This window comes from Miscanthus floridulus, chromosome 5 (genome assembly GCF_019320115.1).
Source record: "Miscanthus floridulus cultivar M001 chromosome 5, ASM1932011v1, whole genome shotgun sequence".
Taxonomy (NCBI): Eukaryota; Viridiplantae; Streptophyta; class Magnoliopsida; order Poales; family Poaceae; genus Miscanthus; species Miscanthus floridulus.
The window spans coordinates 134,252,644-134,275,133 of NC_089584.1; the positions used below are offsets into that span (position 1 = coordinate 134,252,644).

Consider the following 22,490-nt stretch of genomic DNA (forward strand, 5'->3'; position numbering starts at 1 on the left):
GTTGTAGGTTTGAATAATGAAATGAAAAACTAGCATACATAGGACATCTAATGATTTCATTTCCAAAGTGTTGTTTCCAAGTGGTATCAAGCAAACTCTGGTGCTAAGGATGGTATAATGGTGCACTCCGATTGGTATCACGCTTCAAAGGTCCATCTTTTATACCTTAGCATCATTTGGTAGACATTATCTCCTATACTTCCTATCTAATCATATGTGTAAGCTACAATCCAAACTCTTAGCACATATGTAGGGGGAGCAATTGCTACCATTTGGGGTTCATGAAACTTGTCCATATCCTTTTACACATGGTAAATATGCTTGGACAAGCAACATGGATTCAATTGAATTTTAATTCATATCTTTGAATAAGGGTTGTCATCAATTACCAAAAAGGGGGAGATTGAAAGCTCTAGTTTGGTTTTGGTGAATTGATGAAACCCTAAGTGCTAACATAGTTTATTAAGTGATCATGAGATAGGTAGCATACTCCAAGTGATGAAGCAAATGAAGATCATAGCATGATGATGATGATACCATGGTGATGATCAAGTGCTTAGACTTGGAAAGGAGAAAGAGAAAAACAAAAAGCTCAAGGCAAAGGTATATTTTATAGGAGCCATTTTGTTTTAGTGATCAAGACACTTAGAGAGTGTGATCACATTTAGGTTTGATAGCCGTACTATTAAGAGGGGTGAAACTCGTATCGGAATACGGTTATCAAAGTGCCACTAGATGCTCTAACTCATTGCATATGCATTTAGGATCTAGTGGAATGCTAACACCCTTGAAAATGTGTGTGAAAATATGCTAACACATGTGCACAAGGTGATACACTTGATGGTTGGCACATTTGAACAAGGGTGAAGAAGTTAGAGGTGAAATAGAGTTGGTCGCAATGACGCTAGCGTCGGTCTACTGACCGGACATTGGGTCGCTCAGCGATCGGACGCTGAAGGGCTGTGTCCGGTCAAGTGGTCGGTCTACACAGTGCTTAGGGTTAAGCACCGGATGCTGGGCTGTGTCCGGTCAAGCATGACCGGACGCGTCCGGTCGGCAAAAATAGGATTTAGACCCTTACTGGAAACGACCGGACGCTGAGGGTCCAGCGTCCGGTCAACTCTGTCGGAGCGTCCGGTCAACATTTCGACCGTTGGAATCTAACGAACACTATTGAACACAGATGACACGTGGCCGCCATCGGGCGACCGGACGCTGAGGAGCAGCGTCCGGTCAGTAGGACCGGAGCGTCCGGTCACCCCGATTAGTGCACAGTGAAGGGGTACAACGGCTCTATTTCGAGGGGGCTTCTATTTAAGCTTCATGGCCGGTTCAAGCTCACACTCTTGGCCATTTGCATTGACATAGCAACCTTGTGAGCTTAGCCAAAGCCCTCCCACTTATCTCCATCATTGATTCATCATCATAGTGAGATTGGGAGTGATCCAAGTGCATTGCTTGAGTGTTTGCATCTAGAGGCACTTGGTGTTCGTATTTCGCTACGGATTTCGCTTGTTACTCTTGGTGGTTGCCACCACCTAGATGGCTTGGAGCAGCGAGGATCATTGAGCGGAGGTGGTGATTATCTCCGGCTCTGATCGTGGTGATTGTGAGGGGTTCTTGACCTTTCCCCGGCAGAGAGCCAAAATGTACTCTAGTGGATTGCTCGTGGCCTGTGTGATCCTCATCTTGTGTTGGTTGTGCGGCACCCTATTGAGGGTTTGGCGTGTGAAGCCAATTAGCGCGTGAACCTCCAAGTGAGTGTATCGCCACAACGAGGAGTAGCTTGTCGGCAAGCAAGTGAACCTCGGTAAAAATCATTGTGTTCATCATTGATTCCGAGGTGATTGATTTTCATTGTTATTCATTCTTATGATTGATTGGTTTCTTCATCTATACGGCGGTATAACCTTCTTGATCACTCTCTTTACTTTACCGCAAACTAGTTGACAAGCTCTTTAATGTAGCTAGTTGTGAGAGCTTGCTTGCTTGGTTGGTGTGGCTCTTTAGTTAGCCTTTGAGAGCACACTAACATAGGGTAGTGTCATAGCTATTGTGTGAATAGACACTATCTAAACTAGAATTATGGTAGGTGGCTTGCATTTTGAGTAGGCTAGCGCAACACTTGCTTCGCCTCATAATTGTCTAACCATTTTGTTAAGTGTTGTTGTAGAAATTTTATTAGGCTATTCACCCCCTCTAGCCATTAGGACCTTTCAGCGTCTGGCTCGGATGGTGTGCTTAGAGGATACGAGGTTTATACTGGTTCGGGCAGAAAGTCCCTACGTCCAGTTCGTCGCTGCTGCTTGTGTTACTAGCACTGAAAGTTTGCGCTACAAGCAAAAGGTTCAATACTTATTCAGCATCTTCTTCAATAACAAGACCCAAAAGAATCATTTCTGCAAATGGGTTTCCAGGAGAGAGGGTACCCATATTTGGGTTGTGTCTCTTAGACAACTCAAAATAAGTCTCCCATATAGGTACTCTATTGGAGGCTGATTTTGGGTCTCTCACTATCCATTTTGGGTTTAGGTCTCCCTACTGGAGACAGTCTGAGGATGGGTGGATTTGCCTCCGTGCCAGCTCAGAGAGGGGCGGAGGCGGGGACACGCAGGTGCTTTTACGAGACGTTGGTCTAAAACCGCAGCAACTTCACTTGCAGGCTGGTTTGCTCGTACAACCAAAGTCGACAAAAATTGATAAGTTATCACCAAACGTTGTCTTAAAAAAAGTACCAACCTCACTGATAGAGCCGCTCATGTAACCGAAGTCGACAAAAATTATTAGGCCATTACGAAACGTTATTCCAAAACAGTAGCAACTTTACTGACAGAGCCGCTCATGTAAACAAAGTCGACAAAAAATTGTTAGGCCATTACGAAATATTGTTCTAAAAATGTAGCAACTTCACTGACAGAGCCGCTCATGCAACCGAAGTCGACAAAAATTATTAGACCATTATGAAACATTGTTCTAAATCAATAGCAACTTCACTAGCAGAGCCACTCATGCAACCGAAGCCGACAAAAATGGTTAGGTCATTATGAAATGTTGTTCTAAAACAGTAGCAACTTCACGGTAGAGCCGCTTGTACAACCGAAGTCGACAAAAATTGTTAGCACCTCATTAGGCAACTAGAAATTTAGGGTGACTGACCGGTTGGGCCCACTTTCAGTCGCCCACGACCACGACGGCTCGGGTTCAGGTCCAAGTCCAACATGAGTCGCCCAGAGGCCATAAGCCCAGCCAGCCCTCGCGGGCACATGCCCGTCCTCCCGTCCCGATGGCAACAGCTCCCACCGGCCACCGTCTCCGGCCGGTTCCCCGTCCAGGTTCTTCCTCCTTGCCCCGATCCCCTATTTCGGCTATTCCCATCGACCACATCTCACACGACCACATCACCCCACCCCACGCCACACCACCACCAACCCTTCCCTTCATCAATTGGAGCACGGCGCCCATTCATTCCCCTCTCCTCGTGCCTCCGACACACCGATTCCACCGCGTCATCTCGTGCTTCCCAATTCCCATAGTTCCGGTTGATCCCCAAAGGTCCATGGTTTCCTCCGCCGCCGCGTCGCCTCTCGTTGCCACCGCCGCTGACTCTGCTTCCTCCTGCGTCGCCCACCTCCGCTGCTGCTGCTGTCGCGTTGGTTGTTGCTGTTGTTGTTGAAGACGCGTAGCTCTCTAGGGTTCGTTATTTCTCGCCGATCGATTCGGGAATTGGTAAGCTATGGATCTCTCGCGGCCCGCATCATCGGACCTCTCGCTCGGGCTCCACTCTCACGGTCACGCCCACGCCCACGCCCGTGCCGCTCGCGTGCACGCGGTAGCCGCGCCGCTGCGCCTGTTCGGCGACGCGGAAGACGCGAAGCCGGAGCGCGTCGTGGCCGGGGAGGCCGACGCGGAGAGGGATGACGAGGACGGGGGCGACCAGCACTTCTCCCTCCTCGGCCACTCCCTCTGCGTCAAGCGCCCGCGCCGCGCCGTCAACGGCGGTGGCGGCGGGGGCGGAGAGACGTCATCCTGCTCGTCCACGTCCGCGGCGCTGCGCCCCGCCAAGCGGCAGGCGACGGGGGAGGGCAGCGGCGCGGATCTGGAGACCCGCCGGGCCGCGGTCCGCGCCTGGGGCAACCAGTCGCTGGCGGAGGCCGACCCGGATGTGCACGCGCTGATGGAGCAGGAGCTGGACCGCCAGGTGCGAGGCATCGAGCTCATAGCGTCGGAGAACTTCGTCTGCCGCGCGGTGCTCGACGCGCTCGGCAGCCACCTCACCAACAAGTACTCCGAGGGGGCCCCTGGTGCTCGCTACTACGGAGGGAATCAGCACATCGACGCCATCGAGCGGCTCTGCCATGAACGCGCCCTCACCGCCTTCGGTCTCGACCCTGCCTGCTGGGGCGTCAACGTGCAGCCCTACTCGTGCACGTCTGCCAATTTGGCTGTCTACACTGGGCTCCTTCAACCCAAGGACCGCATCATGGGGCTGGAGCCACTGTCGGGCGGCCATGTTAGCCATGGTTACTACACGCCCAGTGGTAAGAAGGTGTCAGGTGCCTCTATTTTCTTCGAGAGCATGTCGTACAAGGTGAACCCACAGACTGGGTATATTGATTACGACAAGCTTGAGGAGAGAGCAATGGATTTCCACCCGAAAATTCTCATCTGTGGTGGGAGCTCTTACCCCAGAGAATGGGACTTCGCACGGATGAGATTGATTGCTGATAAGTGTGGTGCAGTGCTTCTTTGCGACATGGCACATATTAGTGGGCTTGTCGCAGCAAAGGTACATTTCTACGTTGACGCATTTATTTTTATCTTATGGTTAGTTTATTGTAACCTGCTTAACAATGTGCGCAAGAGTATCTTAGGTCCACATTTTGATCTTACAGTTACTATGACTTTGTACTGCTTAGCATCAAACGTAATTGTACCTAGTGTTGTATACTTGTATGGGCTAGGATTGCAGTTACCAGCTACCCTTGTGTTCTTATTTCCAAAGGTTAGAAGGCTTTTGTTGCCATTTAGGTTACCATTTCATGCATTTAATTTGACTGTATCTTACTAAACAATTTGGTTGAATGGTAGAGTCTTACGAGCCGTTTGGTTGAGTAACTGTAAACGTAAGTGGCAACGGTAATGATTCACACTCGAGTGGGAGCGGTAACGAGTTTGAATAGACAGGTATCAGTTCCCAGCGTGATCTGGCGTGACGGCTGGACTTAAACAAACATTAATTAGGGGGTGTTTGGTTACAGGCCACGGCCAGCCACGCCGTAGGTTCGGCAGCGCCACACCTGTGTGGCGAGAAGAATGGCCACCACACGCCACACCTTCGCCACAGACAAAAGTCGGCAGCGCCACACCTGTGTGGCAAGAAGAATGGCCGCCACACGCCACACCTTCGCCACAGACAAAATGACAAGCTAGGGAGCAAAATGACAGCTGTGGCAGCCAAAGTTTACATGGCAACCAAGCAGCTGCCAAAGTTGACGAACTTTTGGCGTGGCGAGTTGTGGTGTGCAACCAAACACGCCCTTAATGTCATCTGTTTCCATGTAATTGAGTCACGTGACTAATATGTCAACCAAACAGCACCTTAGAGATACCTCTCATCTTAGTACTTTATTACCCTCTAGAAGATTTTGTCAAAAGCTAGAGTTTGTTGTGTTGATTATTTTGACTAGAAGTAAATCCTACTGTTAAAACCTTGAAGCTTGATAAAGATCGCAGAGCACAGCATTCATTTTCTTTTGGTCCATAAATTATTCGTTGAACTACCTTGGAAGATTCAAAACACAAACTTCCTCTGTTGAATGGAAGTTACTATATTGGTCTTTCACCCTGACAAAATTTAAGTCACTGCGATGGAAGTTAGTACTGATTCTAGGACTTCCATTTTTCCCTTGTCCAAGGTTGTTGCTACCTTATTCATCAGGAATTTTAAACCACTAAATGCATGATCGATCATGATACCTGGTCAATTGGTTAGGTTGGCACTGTAGCCTGAATTTGATGTTTGAGTGCATAAAGTAACATTTCCATTTGAATTTGGTCCTGAGTTTGCTTTTAGTACCTGATGTCTGCTGAATGTGAATTAAGGCAGCGTGCTTGGCCAATCCTCAGTTTACCTGAACGATGAAGATGCTTTATATGGCTAGTATCCATTGTTGTGTTTTGTCTATGATGGAAACTTCCTTGTAATTGTAAATGATAATCTAAGGTGTTTCTGAATTTTCTTACCATAGTGATGAATCATGATTCACATGCTTGTTACTTCTCAGTGCAATGAGAAACCTAACCCAATTCTTTGTGCCTCAGTAAGTTAATAGAGTCACATCTTTTGTTTATGCAACTCCCTTTTATAACTAAGAATGTTGCAGCTGAAATAAGCATTTTGTTTTGCTTTAGCATATCAGATACTAGAAAGATACCCGCGCGTTGCTGTGGGGATCATGGATGATTTGGAATGAAATTAGATGACTTAAGGGATAAATTATTATAAATGATTTTTAGTGGATGGTGCGGTATGCTGTCGTGGCAAATAAATGCATGTTTGTGGATGTTGTGGCTTGTTGGCATGGATAGTTTGCATGAATAGATAGATGTCATAATTGCATGTACTGGTGAGCTCTTGATGTGGATGGCTTGCATGTTAAGATAGAAGGCTAGTGGGGTTTATGATTATAATTATAAAATATATAGAAATATATATAGATATATAGATTGCTTATATTTCTATTATTCTTATTGCTTGTAGTTTTAGCTCCAAACAAGGTTGAGAAATACCATATGTAGTTATTCAAATATCTGGATCTTGATAATCTCCTTAGAGCTTGTTTGGTTAGCTAGGAATCTACCCAGGAATCGTTACAGCTCATCAAACGTTATATAAATTAGCCAAGCATTCCTGGTAGGAATTGTTTCAGGGCATGGTTCCTGGGTAACCGAACGATGCCTTAGGCTGCAAGAAACATCGTCCAATGAAACTAATTGAATCGAACTCCCCCCCCCCCCCCCCCCCCCCCCCCCCCCCCCCCCTTAACACAGACTTGAGTACTTAACCTCTCAGGCATCTTGCATGTTCCTGAAAGAGCTTAAGTGAAAGTGTTCCCTTGTTGATCAGCAAAGCTCTTGCCGCCCTTTCTAAAAAAAGGTGTTCCCTTGTTGACTGTAGCATGCTACTTATGGCTGTTCCATGTGATGCAAATCATGCTCGTATTGAAGAAAACATTTAATGTTTGTATTATTGTCACACACACAGTACCTACATACGCATGAAAGTGCATAAGGCCAGTCTCAATGGAGAGTTTCACCTCCCAGTTTCCAACACGTGAAACTTTGATATGAAACGGGTCTCTCCTACAGTGCAAAGTTTCATGGCATGGTTTCGTCCCTTATTTTACTATTCACGGGTCCCACCTATCCCTATCATCCCCCTCTTCCCCGCATCCTTCTCGTCACCGCCTGGAGGCCGAGCATGGCGGCGGGCGGGCGGAGCCCTCACGCTCGCGGCGCCCGCGACCGGCAGAGGACGTGTGGCGGGCGGAGTCGCGACGGGGCAGCTCGCGACGGACGGCTCACGACGAACGGCGCCGGCGGATCTCCCGCGACTGGCGGACGAGCGCCCGCGGCCGGCGACCTCGCCCGCGGCGGTCCGGTGGCCGCGCCCTGCGGAGCTCCCGCCCGCGCCGGCGGATCTCCCGCGACCGGCGGACGAGCGAGCGCGTCGGGCGGCCTCGCCCGCGACGGTCCGGCGACCGCGCCCTGCGGAGTCGCGATGAAGAACGCACGGTCCCGGAGAAGAAAAGTTGCGATGAAACGAAGGAAGGGCCGCAGTGCAGGTTTCACGGCGTTTCCAAAGTTTTGGAAACAGTGCGGATAAGTTTCGTGGCCATGAAACGAATCCCTTCTCTCTCCTCCCAGTTTCATGCAAAAAAATGACGTGGCACCTTATTAATTATGCCTGAAACCCCATTGAGACTGGCCTAAGTGAAAAGTGTTCCCTTGTTGACTGTAGCATGTCATTTGTGGTTGTTCCAGGTGATGTAAATCGTGTTCACTTGAAGAAACCATTCAACTTGTGTATTATGGTCCTTCACTTGTACACCATGTTGATTTTAAACTTTTATTGCAGCCATCCTAAATTCATGTTTGGTTGGGTGATATATACACTGTTTAATGCTTTGATGTCCTTCATATGGTATATAGATTGTTTGCCCTTTCTGTTTTTGTATGGTTATATTAGAGACCATAGACTGATCATTGAGGATAACTGTCTGCTGATAATGGAATACTGTGGCTTTGTAGGAATGCCGTAGCCCTTTCGACTACTGTGATGTTGTTACGTCAACTACTCACAAGAATCTTAGGGGCCCTAGAGGTGGTATAATATTCTTCAGGAAAGGGAAAAATTTAAGGAAGCGAGCTGGATCTTTTTCTCAAGGAGATGAGAATGAATATGATTTCGAGGATAGGATAAATTTTGGTGTTTTTCCTTCGATGCAAGGAGGACCCCATAATAATCATATTGCTGCCTTGGCTATAACTCTGAAGCAGGTAGCAACTCCTGAATATAAAGCATACATTCAACAAGTCAAGAAAAATGCTCAGGCTTTGGCATCAGCTTTGCTCAGAAGAAAATGCAGATTGGTTACTGGGGGCACAGATAATCACTTAGTACTTTGGGACCTCAGAACTCTTGGCTTGACAGGTATAATTCTGCTTCCTATGTGCCTGCCCTTGGAAATGTTTACTTTCGTATAAATGTTTGTACCTTTTATCTTTCTTGTGCACTTTTAGTTTATATATTCTATGTGAAGTGCTGGTGCGTATTGGTTATGATGTTATTCTTTAATTTTGGACAGGCAAGATCTTCGAGAAGGTCTGTGAGGCATGCCACATATCTATCAACAAGACGCCAATTTATGGGGATAACGGCTCGATATCGCCTGGTGGTGTGCGGATTGGTTAGTTCTTTCAACTCGATATCTCTATTCTTTTTAGCCTTTTGTTCCTGTCTCCTTATATAAATGCAGAACTGGCAGTACTGATCAGCTTGATATCATGTCGCTATAGGAACACCTGCAATGACTACTAGAGGTTGCTTAGAAGAGGACTTCGACGTGATTGCAGACTTCCTCATAAGGGCTACTCAGATTGCTAGCAATGTTCTGAAAGAACATGGCAAAGTGCAAAAGGAGTTTCTAAGAGGCCTACAGAACAATAGGGATATTATAGAACTCCGAAATCAGGTTGAGGCATTTGCGTCACAGTTTGCGATGCCAGGTTTTGATGTATGAATGTGCATATATACTGTATTCAGCAATTATCCAGATTCACAGCAACATTGCCATCCCTTCAGTTCCTCTAATACTAGCAACTATTGCTTTCAACTGCACAATGATTAGGAGAGTTTTTTTTAATTAGTTGATAGATGGTCTTGACTCTGGATTCAAACAATTATGTACAGCAAGTTGTGATGAGTTATGTAATGTAGTGAACCTTGGTATGACGGGTTACTATAGGAGATATTTTCTTGTCACTACAACAGAATCTTTTGTTGCCTTTTGAGACCTGTTGTTGCCGAGGCCGAATAAGCTTTAACCATATGATTTCTGGCTAACTATTAGACGATTGGATGTGGTAAACTGGTAAATTGTATTGGGGCGTACAACCAGTTTGGTAAGTTTGCAAACCCATCGAGAATTAGGTGTTCATGGCTTGTTGCATCGACTATTAAGATGCGACACTGTTCAGTTTTTTCTGCTTTATTGTTCTTGCTTTCATGGCCTTGTTGGATGCTCTGTCCACTCGCATAGGGACGGTTTGCTTGTACTGGTGGTACAGTTTGATCTTTACTGACGTAAGTCCACATTGAATAATCCATGAGCTCCGTCGCAGCACGAAGCCATGAAGAGTTCACCAACATAGCTGCAGATTATTGTTGACTTACTTCTTTATATGTAGTCAACATTATCTTATGCGTCTTGACTATGGCCTAGGAGAAGACAAATTTGGTAGCCTAAGTACCGACACAGTGTCACGGGTATCATCAGTTTTTAGCCGCTAACATCATGAGGCTCGTTGTCTGGGAAAATCATCATGAAACTTTGGTGCCTAGCTGCCTAATTCCGGTTTCAACACCCCAGACCGACGCGCACCTCGTTTGTTCTCCGAGACCTGACCGCGACACCAAGCTCCTTTTTTCTTCCGGCCATGATCCGACTCAGTTGCCGCCGATCGATGGGATCCATGGGCAACCTTCCACTCCCATCTGCTGCTTCTTCCTCCAGGGAAATGATGGCCCGGCATGGATCCATGGACCGACCGACGGGGCCGGCGAGGCGAGCGACGACACAGGCGGCAAAGGGCCAGAGCCCAGAGGTCCTTTTCTTGAATGCGCAGCAGAAAGCCGCGCTGCACCCCGGGTCAGGCCAGTCCCCGTCCCCGCTGCCGTTCCAGAAAACGCTTTAATCATTGCGATCGACCGTCCGCTGCACTGCAGCTTCCCGGCCCGGGACGGAAGCCGGCCGCCACAGCCACAGTGTTTCCGCGCCGGTCATGTGTTGCGCTGCCTTCCCATCCGTCCGTCCATCCATCCATCTCCGGATCTCCCTCCGAGGCTCCGTACAAGGATACGCTACGGGCTTGTTTAGTCGGGTGAAGTTTGAGATTTTAACTACGGTAGCACTTTCGTTTTTATTTAGCAATTAGTATTTAATCATGGACTAATTAGGCTCAAAACGTTCGTCTCGCGATTTTCAACTAAACTGTGCAATTAGTTTTTTCGTCTACATTTAATGCTTATCGCAAGATTCGATGTGATGATTACTGTAACACTTTTTTGGAAAAGTTTTTGAAATAAACAGGGCTACGCCTCGGCAGGCCGGCGCTCGGCGTCCTCGGCCAGGGCCAAGGAGGGGTACAAGGAATCCCACGGAGCGCGGCCTCGCTTTTCGACACCCCCTGTTCTTGCGATGGTGGAGACCGTAATGATGGGCGAGACGGAAGTGAGGTCGCCACTACCACTAGTAGGAGTAAACAAGTGGCGAGATCCTCGGCGTTTCACACAACACATCGCTTTCTTTTAGGTCCTTTTTCTAACGAGGAGAAGAAGGAGAAGGAAACAGTTGTGCCTGGCCCGAAGAGGAAGCGGTGGATATGAAACGGCGCTAAGCCCTACTAATAATGCACACGCCGCTCGATCGCCCGGCTTTTGTTTCCTACCATACCAGGAGTTTGATTGAGCGAGAGCACCTGGCCGTGGGAAAGGAGGCCATGATGGCTTGCCTTTTGCCGGCGCGGCGAGGCGATGGATAATGGATCCATCATCCGTGTCGTGTCGCCGATGAGGTTGTTAGGCTCTGTCAAAACGAACCAAAGGCGTGGCGCGGAATGGCTTGGCTGTCGTGGTGCGGACACGGGAGCTGCTACTGATTGCTAAGTTAAAGTAATGTCTTAAATCTTAATTAACCAGTGTAGTTTTCGTATAGATGCCATGCCAGCCAGAGAAGAGCCGCTGGGTTGGACTCTTGAGGCTGAAGCTGCTTGAGAAAGCGAGTGAACGGGAGAAGTGTAAGGAGGGCAGAAGCAACCAAAGTTTTCCGCGGGGATGGCAAGGGGTCGGTCCAACCTAGGCCACTTTCTGCGCGCCCTGGCGAACAAACAAAAAGCAACCTTTCGATGCGCAGCTGCGAGTGTGCCGCCGATTCCTGAGCCAAAGATCTCTTGGCTCTTGCTGTGTGTGATCGATGGATCAGTTGCCTCCCTCTCCTCCTCTTCCAAACTCCAGTACTCCACCTCTCTCTCAGTCTCATCCCCATCATGCCTCGTCCTTTCATGGCAGAGGCGCAGACGCAACAACGAGACAGGAACAGCATCATGGCCAACCAAAATGCTGCGACACCACAGCCCACAGGCTCCATCACTCTCTCCATCCCTAGACAGAGATGGCGAGAGAGAAGAGGGACAACAACAGGCTATTGCTAGCTAGGGACACTGCTAGTACGTACGTATTTGACTTTGCTTGTACTACCATGCAAGCAAGCAACGAGCATCATTCATTCGTTCATGTGAATCTGCGATGGTGATGATGATGATCTTTATGCTGGGACTGGTGGAGCTCCGTGGTTGGATCGGGGGCACCGCACGAGGTGTGATCGATCCATCAATGGCTGCACAGGTCAGAGAGCTCCTTCCGGCCCTCGACAATGTCGTCCAGAAAGTCGTCCAGCTGGCACACCAGGCTATCGGTGCCGGTCCGGAGCACGTCCAGCCACGCCTTGAGCTCCTCCACCTTGTCCTTGACGCAGCCGCCGCCCTCGCACTTGCGGCCCGCCGCGGCGACGCGCTCCACCTCCTCCCGCGCCGCCTCCACGGCGGCGCGCGCGCACCGGAACTCGCACATCCTGATCCCGGGCGCGCCGCCGGGCCCGTCGGATTCGACCTCCTCCGCCATCCTCTGCTGCAGCATTGCGATGGACGCCATGAAGCCGGCTCCGGCGTCCCCGCCGGCGGCGGTGTCGTCAGCGGCGCACGGGCCGCCGGCCGCCGCGGCCGCGCAGGAGACGGCTCCGCTGGCGAGGATGAGCAGGAGGAGCGAGCTCGCGTTGTGCAGCGCGAACAGGAGGCCCCGGAAGCCGTTGAAGCCCGTGAGCCTCGCGGCGTCCGTGGCGCGCAGCAGCAGCCGCTCGTCGAGCTGCAGCGACAGCGGCGCGATCCTCGCGTCCGCCAGCGCGCGGTTCTCCTCCTCCGCGGCCATGGCCTCCCTCCTCGACACCGAGATCGCCCGCAGCACCTGCGCGCGCCAATCAAACCATTAACCATAGCGATGGATGATGATTGATGAACGATAATGATGCGCAGCACAAACAGAGCCACGAGCGTTTCAGTCTTTCAGATAGACAGATACAGAGCAAAGGCATGAAGGAAATGGAAACGATCGATAGTTTATGAGACGCGATCGATCGATTGATCAGAGGACGCTTCAACGGAAGTCGGAAGGAAGGAAGAACCAACCTGGCGAGTGGAGAGAGGAGAGGGATCCTGGAGCCAGTCATCGAGCGCGGCGGCGGCGCAGGAGGCCGCGGCGCAATACCGCTCGACGGAGGCGAGGCCGAGCTTGACGGCGAGGCAGGCGTCCCAGAGGCGGGCGGTCTCGTCCATGTACTCGTCGAGCCAGCGGCCGCCCGGCGGCAGGTGGAGCTGGCCGACCATGAGCGTGAGCTGCGAGTGCAGCCCCCTGAGCAGCGCCGCCGCCCGGAGCAGCGCCGGAAGCGACGACAGCCCGCCGGCACGGCCCAGGTCGTCCAGCCCGCGCGCCAGGGACGAGAAGAAGGCGTTCATGGCGTCGTCTGTCTCTGCCTCTGCCGCCGCCGCAGACGCCGCTGCACTGTTTGAATTGGGAAAGGAAAGCCTGCTGGGCTAGCTATATATAGCTAGACAGGTGCTAGCTAGCAAGAGCTCGGTGCACCGGCACGGCAAGCAAGAAGAGAAGAGGGGGAGCAGCAGCCAGCAAGGGAGGGGAGAGCAGAGCACGAGAGGGGCAGCCGAGGCGACAGACACGGGAGGGAGGGGTGCAGCGCGTTGTAGCGCAATGATGCGTGTCTAGACGGGAGGGGGAAGGGTGATGATGAGGACGAGGGACGGAGGCAGAAGCAGCGGCACCGGCAGCAGAGCCATGGTCGCGGTCGCAGCTGGCTGCTCGACTCGATCACTGCCGCTCTTGTTCGCTCGCTGCTGCCTCGTGCTCGCCAAGAGCAGCTTAACGTGTGCTGGGGTGGTTAACCCCGTCCCTAACCGCAGTCATCGGTTTGACCGCACCGCGCCGCAGCTGTTTACCACCAAAAAAGCGGTGTGGCTCCTTGTCAGCCAAGTGGGTCCCTTGGAGGTTTCCTGCTGGCGCCATTCGCTGAATTTCCCTGTCCTCTTGCCTGCTTATTCAGGTCCCTGTCTCTGAAAGTCTGAATCTTTCGAACTTTTTATTTATCATCAGGGATTTCTCTTTCTTTTTTCTTCTCTGAAAAAAGGGATTTCACTTTCTTAAACTGGTTTTAGGAGGACAATAGGTCATGTTTATCATACTATTGTCCTTCTGAAATGATGTAAAAAAAAACTCTGTCCTGCACGGATTCCTGGAGCTCCTTGGATAGGTTTCTCTGGACCAGACTTCTCCAGCAAGGTTTATTACATTAAGCAATGCGATATTTAGTACCATCAGTCCAATCAGTCCCCAAACCTTGCGTTATTCGATTCTATCTTAATCTTATACATACTACCACCCCTTTATTCCCTTAACCCCCTTTCCAACTTAGAGATGCAAATCATATCCTGCCAATGCCATCACCATCAAAATTCCTCCACAGTTCACTCCAGCTCCTGTTGGCAAGGAGCTATACTACTTGGAGAGTAGAGATCTCCAGAAATACCGGGGATACTGATCGGATTAGTCCAAATAATCATGCTTATCGTCGAAGTTTTCTTTTCTTTTTCTTCTTTCTGAAAGACTATCTTCCAAGCTGCCTTTCACAAAGGGGCTTGCAATGCCAACTTATCAGCAAATTCTCTTCTCCATATGAAAACATGATCGATCAGTCTTGTTGTAGGAAAAAGAAGGCAACAAAAAAGAGGGGGTGGTAAAGCTGACTGGCAGAGGGATGGCAATGGCATGGTAGTGTTAGGTTCCATTGAATTCACTGGGATTTGGTCGTCAGTGTTTGTTGCGGCCAGAGCATCACTAGCCACTAGCTCTCCCTGTCTCCCCGGACTGGAGGAGGAGGAGCAGTAGCCCGACATGCATGGGATTAGCATGCTTCTCTGGTCTCTGAGCACCCAAGAGTTTTCGTGTTCCCGTCCCGTCAGGCCCGTCACACGCGCCTGCTGGAGAGAGGCATGCAGTTGCAGTGACACTCGTAGCCTCGCAGGTACTCCTAGACCGGAGCAGCGGACACGCATGATCACGGCGCACGCCATGGCAGGGCAGGGCACGGCAGCGGAGCTCCCGAGCTTGAGGACCGGACTGGACGGCAGGTTTTCTTGTCCAGGCCCGTACACCTTGTCTGTGCCCGGCTCCCGTATCTTGGAGGCAAGGCAATCGATCATCACCGCCCTAGTTTGCAGCCAATTTCTTTGATCATATAGGAGTACGTAGGTTTGTTTGATACCGAGACTAAATTAAACTTAGTCAGCTAAACTTTAGTTGTAATCCATACAAACAGGTGAACTGTTTAGTTATGCACCGTTAGTCCAGGAGGCCGGTTATATATACAAATTGCTTTGCTCACATCAGCTGAATGGATGACGTGATTTCCTCTGAGATATAAAAGATATGGAGGCAGAGACCAGAGGATCAAAGATCGGTGCAATGGTCAATAGGCATCGAAGCCTGAGGTCCCCCAGATCCACGCTTTTGACTAAGAGCGGCATCGGAGCAAATCGATCTTTCCACTTCATATGTTCCTCTGCTTTTATATTTTATCTATCAACGCTTCCCTTTGTCATTTGATAAATAAACATACAAGAACCGTGGTGTTATCATTCATATCAGCAAGCAACCAAAGCAAGCAAACAGACGGACGGACACATGTAATCGCACACCACATGGATAAATCTTGGCAAAAGCAGGAGATTTTCATTTGGGTGTGGTTAGGTTAGGGCGCTCTAGCTATGGATGATCTGCCCGTGGGATCTCGGGGAATGTGATGCTCTTCTTCCTTGGCGATCATCAGCGAAATAAACAACAGCGTGCATGCTCCTCCCCATAAACAAACCACCTTTTGAGTGGTGGAGATATGCTCGATTGCTCATAGGGCAAACAGCCTGATAAACCGTGATCTCGCGTAAACTAATAGAAAATTATGGCAACGCTAACATGTGATAGGTGCCTCGTGTCTAGACTCTAGAAGCTTGCATTTTTAAAATCTCGGGGAATGTGATCCAAACACGAGAATATACGGTTTGTATTTTTCCTGTAAATTTTAGTACATTTGATACGCCAACGAGTAATGAGGCAGTGTGCTTAATTGATAGCCAAAATGACATCTGTATGAGCAGCAGCGTGTATATATACAACACAATGCATCTGCATAATGCGTCGTTTCTCTTTTTGGCTCTAGGATGAGAAGATGCATACATGCGTCGTTTCATCTGCACCCAGCTAGCAGCCACATGGACGAAGCGACAAAGTCTCCTGCTCTCTCAAGTGAGTCCCATCATAGTCACTCATGGCTGTAATTATAACCGCAATTATGCCTGCCCAAAAGCCCAAAGCAGGCAAAACTCCTTTTCGAAAGAAAACGTTAATGGAGGCCATATCTATCGTCCATGATTAATTTCAGTTTTCAGATACAACGCCACACAGTCTAAATTAACTCTACTAGCGGTTCGATCAGTCGCTTAAAAATTCATCGGCAGGCAGCAATAATGTGCTCATCCAAGTCTTGAGTCTTGACCGGTAATCAGCACTAATCAGAGAGCGGGAGTGGGGTGGCGGTACGAGGCGCTCATGATGGTGCTGCGCTCGTAGGGCGCTCGTCCTAGAATGCTGCCCCAAAAGGCTGCCGCCTGATTATTTGCTCTGATCCTTTTTGGACATGGCATGATGGCTAATGCCCCGGCTTAACTCGGCCGGCCCCGATTTTTAATACAGCCCCCTGTCCCGGCCGGTGGGGTGGGCAACACGATCTCAGAATCAGTAGTACTAATGATCTGCGCCGGTCGCGAGGAGAAGCGCGGGCAGCGGCTGCGAGGAGCTCGCTCGCCCAGTCGCTGCCCTTGGTCGCAGTCGCGGGCAGGCAGCTGCATGCATGGCTAGGCTGTAAAGATCGATCGCGCAGCACGAGTAGTAGGAGACGCGAGGTTTCTGCGTGTCAGGTGGATCATGGATGGACGGATGGAACGGCCGGGCGGCCGGGTGCAGCCGCGTCTGCGGACGCCGCTTGCCGGCCGGGCCATGATGCGGTTCAGTATTGGGCCCAGCGAAATCTACCTTCTGTCGGCAGAGGGCGGCCGGGCGCAGCATGCATGGACGACGACGACGGGTTGGGGTGCTCCGGTGCGGCGGGGATACGCGGCCATGATGCGATTTGCGATGTTCGCGGCTCCGCCGCTGGCTGCCGTGTGCCATTGCATATTTGCATTGGCGATTTTTGGCGTTAGCGCACCACCTCCCCCCGAGGGGCGGTAGCATCGTTCGTGGTCGTTGCGTTGGTCTGGCTCTTGTGCGTGACTGCTGAGAAAGTGTCGCGCCGCAGCGCACGCTTTGCCAATTGCCAGTGCCAGCCTTGAACTCCTGTGCAAAGATCCTGATGCAAAGCACTTGACTACTACTTGAGTGTGTTGGTGACTTGCTAGTTGGTACTACTCTCTCCGGTTTGACCGTTCGCATCTCTCGATCGACAATCCTACCTGCAACTCGCAGTGGTTGCAAGATTCCGATGCTCCGGTTCAGTGAACAGCAACCCGAATAAAGAACAAGTGCAGCAGACTGCAGGCCACATCCAATAAAGACATAAAGTTTACACGGGCCAGCATGACCAGGCCCATAGATGATCCGTATTTCTTTTCCTTACTTTCCTCCATGGCACCGCACAGCGGCCCGTATGATGATGGACGGACGGCGGAGTCGCATGGGCCGACCCGGTCGCCTCTGGTGCCCGCTCCACGCGAGCGTGTGGTAGTGGGCTGGGTCGTTGCGGCCCGTAGAGATTACCGGCCTCGGAGCCAGCTCGCACATCGCTCCACGCCTCCAAGTCTCCAACGCTGAAAATCGCCCCGTCCAAAGTCCGCGGCGTGCCTGCCACGGCCCGGTCGGCCCGCCGCAACATCTGCCGTTTCTGCAGGCCAGTCCCCCTGTCACACACAAGCGATTCCTCCCAATCCGTACTCGCACGAACCAGTGCAGTGTGCCGTACTAGACATGTCGGTTTCATTTCTCCAAAGACGGACCAAAGCCCACCGAACGCCGCTCGGTGTACATCGCCATTTTCTGGACTGCGCATTTCCTGTTACTACTTAGCAGTGAGTGTTTTCTTCTAATAACAAATCAGCATAATCATCGATATAAGCTAAATTTTAGCGAAACAAGCAGGGCCTTTATTAGTTACGATCCGTTCGTCGCGTCGAATTGTTAACTGTGATTCTCAGAAGCACAGAGGAAAAAGTAAAAAAAATAATAATAAAACGATGTCCGGACTTGCACTTCTGCTTACCCCGCTGTCCGGGCTCCGAACAAAAGCCTTTCCGGCATTTGAAAACAAAACCCGCGGTACACGGACAAGCGCGGTACGTATAGCTTGCCAGCTCGCACACTATCACGCGCCCGACGTACAGTAACAAACAGTGGACGCAGCCTGCAGTCTAGGGCAAAGGTGCAGGTCGAAACAGTCGAACTCGAGTACCATTGCTCGTGACAGGGGCGAAACAGTCGAACTCGAGTACCATTGCTCGTGACAAGGGCACGATAATCCGCACCCACGAGGGCAGTCCAATGCTATACCTATTAATTTCCATAGACTTTACACGTAGAAACCATAAATTCGATGAATAGTTTCTACGGAACAATTTTTGTATCTAATCCCATGCATTCTTTCTCCGTTCTCTACCAATCACCAGCCTGTTTCGTGGCTTGTCGTGAACGATCGTAAATTTCCAGCCGGAACAGTATTTTTCTGTCACACAAACTAGTCAGCAGTACTTCTTCACGAACCAGCAACGATACGAACCAGCCAGCCGAACAGCCTGCACGTCCTAGCTTTCGTGTCTTGGTTTTCGTGTAGACATGGTTTCTAATTTAGACCTGATTTATATGATTTTTTGCTCTCTTCAATAACTACGTTGCCACGTTAGCGAAACACTTAGGTGACACTGCGTTGAGAGTGCCCTGGACCGTCGATCGGCTCGGACGAGCGGCCGGGATGCCGACGGACCCGGGGCGCTACCGAGCTGGCGCCGGGACCGGGAGTGGTAGTCAGGAAGCGAAATACCCGGGTTGCATTCAAGTCCGCTGCTCACCCTGTCAGGCCCTGCCGCCGTCACAGGCTCCGCTGGCGGCCGCACGCTTCCTTCCTCATCGGCTCCTCCTATCATATACTCCTCCCGTTCCGTCTGTTTCTGATCTGGCCGTGCATGTGCATGCGGCGATGGTCCCCGGCCGTCCGGGGTCCGGCCCCCCCGCTGCCGAGCACGGCGACGTCGAACGGGGCTTCCGCTGGTACGCTGCTGCGCACGGACGCGCGATGAGGGGAGGGGGAGAAGGCAAGACGCGCTGTCCGCTTTCCCCTGGACGGGGTGGACGCATCGGGTGCTTCTTGTCGCGCGCCGGCGTGCTGTCGGTGGGGTGAAAGTGAAACCGAGCGTATTTTTGCTTTTCACCGTTTCACGCCTGGAGTATTTCGGACCTGCCATTGTTTCCATGCAATGGATTGACAAGACCACGCTGATATAGTAAGTGATAACTGTATATTTCCGCGGTTCAAACCACGTAGTACTAGTATAGTAGTACGTTACTACGTACTGCCGCGCCCGCACAGCGCACACACTACGGCATCTAGCGTTGGTCGCGGAAAAGCTGACCCCAAAATCATTATTACCGCCAGTGGTGTTTGTACGAGCCGAGTAGAAAATCAGCAAGACGACAGCAGCCTTTCAGGCGCAAAACGCGATGCGTGCGGATTCAATCCTCCAGGACACAGGCCTTAAACCTGGGGAATTTGCCGATCAAGGTCAGACGACGATTAGTTTATAACCGAAACAGGTAAAGTAGTTTAATCAAAGTGCACTGAGCAAGTGCATGGGAGTACAGTAGTTAGCATACAATACAGCACCGCGCTCTTGAAATGTCGTGTGCTGTACTAGAGGGGAGGCCTCTGACGGCCGGGCGGCCGGCGGCCGGCGGCATGCGTGCGTGTCAGCGTGTGGTTTCTGGCGTGACGTGGTGACGGGAGCTTGGCATACAGACACGGGGCCTTGAAATGATTGCTTGTGCCGGTAGAAAAATCATAAATTAAATTGGGCCACGGGGTAGCACTGTTACTTATTATTGCTGTATGTGGCCACTCCCTGTCCTGTCCTCTCCTCTCGTCCTGATTTGACGTATGATTCGTCTTCGGCTTCCTCAGATCTTCCATTAGTGGCAGTATATACTACCGTACTCTTACGCACATGTACACGCCCACACGGTCCCTTCGACCCTTTGGCTGCACAAGCAGCCACGCAGGGGTTGTTGCCCTAGTAGAGTGAGTCTCTCCAAAAGCACCTGCAATACCGAAAGAATCGTTTAGATAGATACTAGATCCTTCCCATGCTCAGTCATTGGAATTGGAATCATGAGACAATAGTGCAACGTCTCCCTGTTCGCTTGCTCGTAAACGATCGTAAATTTTCAGCCGGGAACAGTGTTTTTCTCTCACACCAAACCAGCCGGTAGTAAATAATCCACGATACGATACGGCCTCCCGAACATGCTTCCATTTCTACTCGAATCAAAGGAAGGATTTGTGCAAGTGGACCCCCTAGGAAACGCACAACGGAGATGTGTCATTAACGAGCGAGGGTCGTCACCTCTCGCTGCAGTCCGATCCGTGCACCCACCGGTACACCACCCCATTGCCCACGCCGTCCCGTCAGTTTCCACAGGAAACGCACAATGCCTGACGCATCGACGGGGCGGGTTCTGGTTCGCGCACACGTGATCGCGCCCAGCTCTGGACTGGACGGCCTCCATTTCTGGTTTCCCTCTTGGTGCTCTTTCTGAGGGCCCCAGAACCAGAAAAAGGCGCGGCCGGTAGGCCGTAGCTCTGGAAATACAGTAGTATGGAATAGGCCGTAGCTCGTCACGAGCAGATCAACTGAGCATTGTGAAATGTACGTAAACCCCAGCGTACAATCGTAGGCCTCACAATAGATGCCCGCTGGCCGCTGCAACCCCGCATCCGCATGCACGCGCTGTGCGCCGCACCGGCGGCACGTCTCGGGCGCTTTCCGGCGCCATTTGCGATGGATTCCTGCCCGGCGGATGTGGCCGCCCATGGCGCTGCGACCATCTTTTGCAGGTCGCGGGAACATCATGTCACGCTCGGCAACTGATGAAACAATGCAATGGTCCTCCCAGAAAGTAAAAAAAGAAAAAATGGTGAGAGGAACTTGAGAATCCGCGCTGCGCCACACGCTGTGAAAGCCATGGCCTGCTGTTGCCATGCGGTCATACAGATGGCCAGAGCGGGGGGCATCCGGCCGTGGCACGTTCTCGGCCGCTAGCTAGCTCGCATGGGATAAGAATATATAGGATAGGGTCATATTCATAGGAATACCGTAGAATACATGCGCGTCGTGTGCATGCAGCTAGCTAGCAGCATCGTGCGAGAAAATGTCGTCACTGACGTTAATCTTGCGTAGGCTGGTCCCGCCAAAATCTAGCGAGGGGGGTTATCTCTAGGCAATTTTAGACCTGTTGAGAACAGTGTCTATTCTTTGCTCCTCTGCTAACCTGGTCTGAAATTCCTGAAACGCATACGGAGCCACGTAGGTTTGGGTAGCTAGCTAGCACATGCACATGGAGTAAAACTGTATTTATTTGGTACTGGCACTGTAGAGTGTAGAGTAGTACAGCAGTAAAAGCGAATTAGGAGCGCATACATAACATACATGATACGTGTGGAGATACGGCCAAGAATCCCGCACATTGCGAGCCAGAGAGCGCGAGATTGGATGCCGTATTGACCAATCCATCGGGGTTTTGGAGCTAACAATACCAACGAAACCTGCCGTATTCCCTCGGCGGGCACCGATCGAAAACATCCGTACGCATGTGAAATTGGTAGGCCAACAAGAATCTACCCTCAAAACACACGAATCACACTATACTCTACTGTACCAGCGACAGCGAGATTCGAGTAAATAATAAAATAAATCAAGCTGCAGTAAATAATAAAATAAATCAGCTGCAGTAAATAATAAAATAAATCAAGCCAGCACTGAGAAATCACAGCTGATGGAGTCAATTGAAAATGCAAATAGTACGATAATATGCCAGTACGGTAAGTACTGCTTGCACCTGCATTTCTTCTGTTTAATTTACCAATGCGTTCTCTGTTGATACTAGCTCCTCATGCTCGGGAAATATACGATTTTGATTAAATAATCTATAGCTTAACTAAGTTTATATATATATCATTAGTACTAAATAAGTATTACTAGATTTGTCATGAAATATATTTTCTTAGTATATCTATTTAGAGTTATACATCTTGATACTACATCCAATAAATTCAATCAAACTTAAGATGGTTTGATTTTGATTTACTCCTTCAGTAAAAAAAAATTCTAGATCCGGAATAAGTCAAACTATCTTAAATTTAACTAAATTTATAAAAAAAATAGTATCAGCATTTATATTTCTAAATAGGCTTATTAAAAATAATCGATATAATGATATTTATTGGAAATCATAATTTTATTATTTTTATATACTTTTAATTAAATTTAAAATTATT

The 22,490-nt window shown here is 50.1% G+C and overlaps 2 protein-coding genes across 2 annotated transcripts; one reads left to right on the forward strand and one right to left on the reverse strand.

Annotated features, from left to right (window-relative positions):
- Window positions 1-3,327: 3,327 nt before the first annotated feature.
- On the forward strand, window positions 3,328-9,685 carry LOC136450860 (serine hydroxymethyltransferase 7-like). The gene is made up of 4 exons (XM_066451502.1): window positions 3,328-4,786; window positions 8,311-8,713; window positions 8,868-8,969; window positions 9,079-9,685. The coding sequence occupies exons 1-4, from the start codon at window positions 3,734-3,736 to the stop codon at window positions 9,300-9,302; spliced, it is 1,782 nt and encodes a 593-aa protein (XP_066307599.1). The 5' UTR covers window positions 3,328-3,733; the 3' UTR covers window positions 9,303-9,685.
- Window positions 9,686-11,867: 2,182 nt separating this feature from the next.
- Window positions 11,868-13,940, reverse strand: LOC136453687 (uncharacterized). Its single transcript, XM_066454246.1, has 2 exons — window positions 13,021-13,940; window positions 11,868-12,799 (listed from the first exon to the last, which is right to left on the reverse strand). Exons 1-2 carry the CDS (start codon window positions 13,345-13,347, stop codon window positions 12,170-12,172), a joined length of 957 nt encoding a protein of 318 aa, XP_066310343.1. The 5' UTR covers window positions 13,348-13,940; the 3' UTR covers window positions 11,868-12,169.
- Window positions 13,941-22,490: the final 8,550 nt, after the last annotated feature.

Bases quoted from the DNA above. Each gene is read 5' to 3' on its own strand.
- LOC136453687 (XM_066454246.1), bottom strand. From the start codon at position 13,347: ATGAACGCCTTCTTCTCGTCCCTGGCGCGCGGGCTGGACGACCTGGGC. The intron at 12,800-13,020 runs GTTGGTTCTTCC...TGGCGCGCGCAG, and splicing joins CTCCTCTCTCCACTCGCCAG to GTGCTGCGGGCGATCTCGGT.
- LOC136450860 (XM_066451502.1), top strand. From the start codon at position 3,734: ATGGATCTCTCGCGGCCCGCATCATCGGACCTCTCGCTCGGGCTCCAC. The intron at 4,787-8,310 runs GTACATTTCTAC...GTGGCTTTGTAG, and splicing joins GTGGGCTTGTCGCAGCAAAG to GAATGCCGTAGCCCTTTCGA. The intron at 8,970-9,078 runs GTTAGTTCTTTC...ATGTCGCTATAG, and splicing joins GCCTGGTGGTGTGCGGATTG to GAACACCTGCAATGACTACT.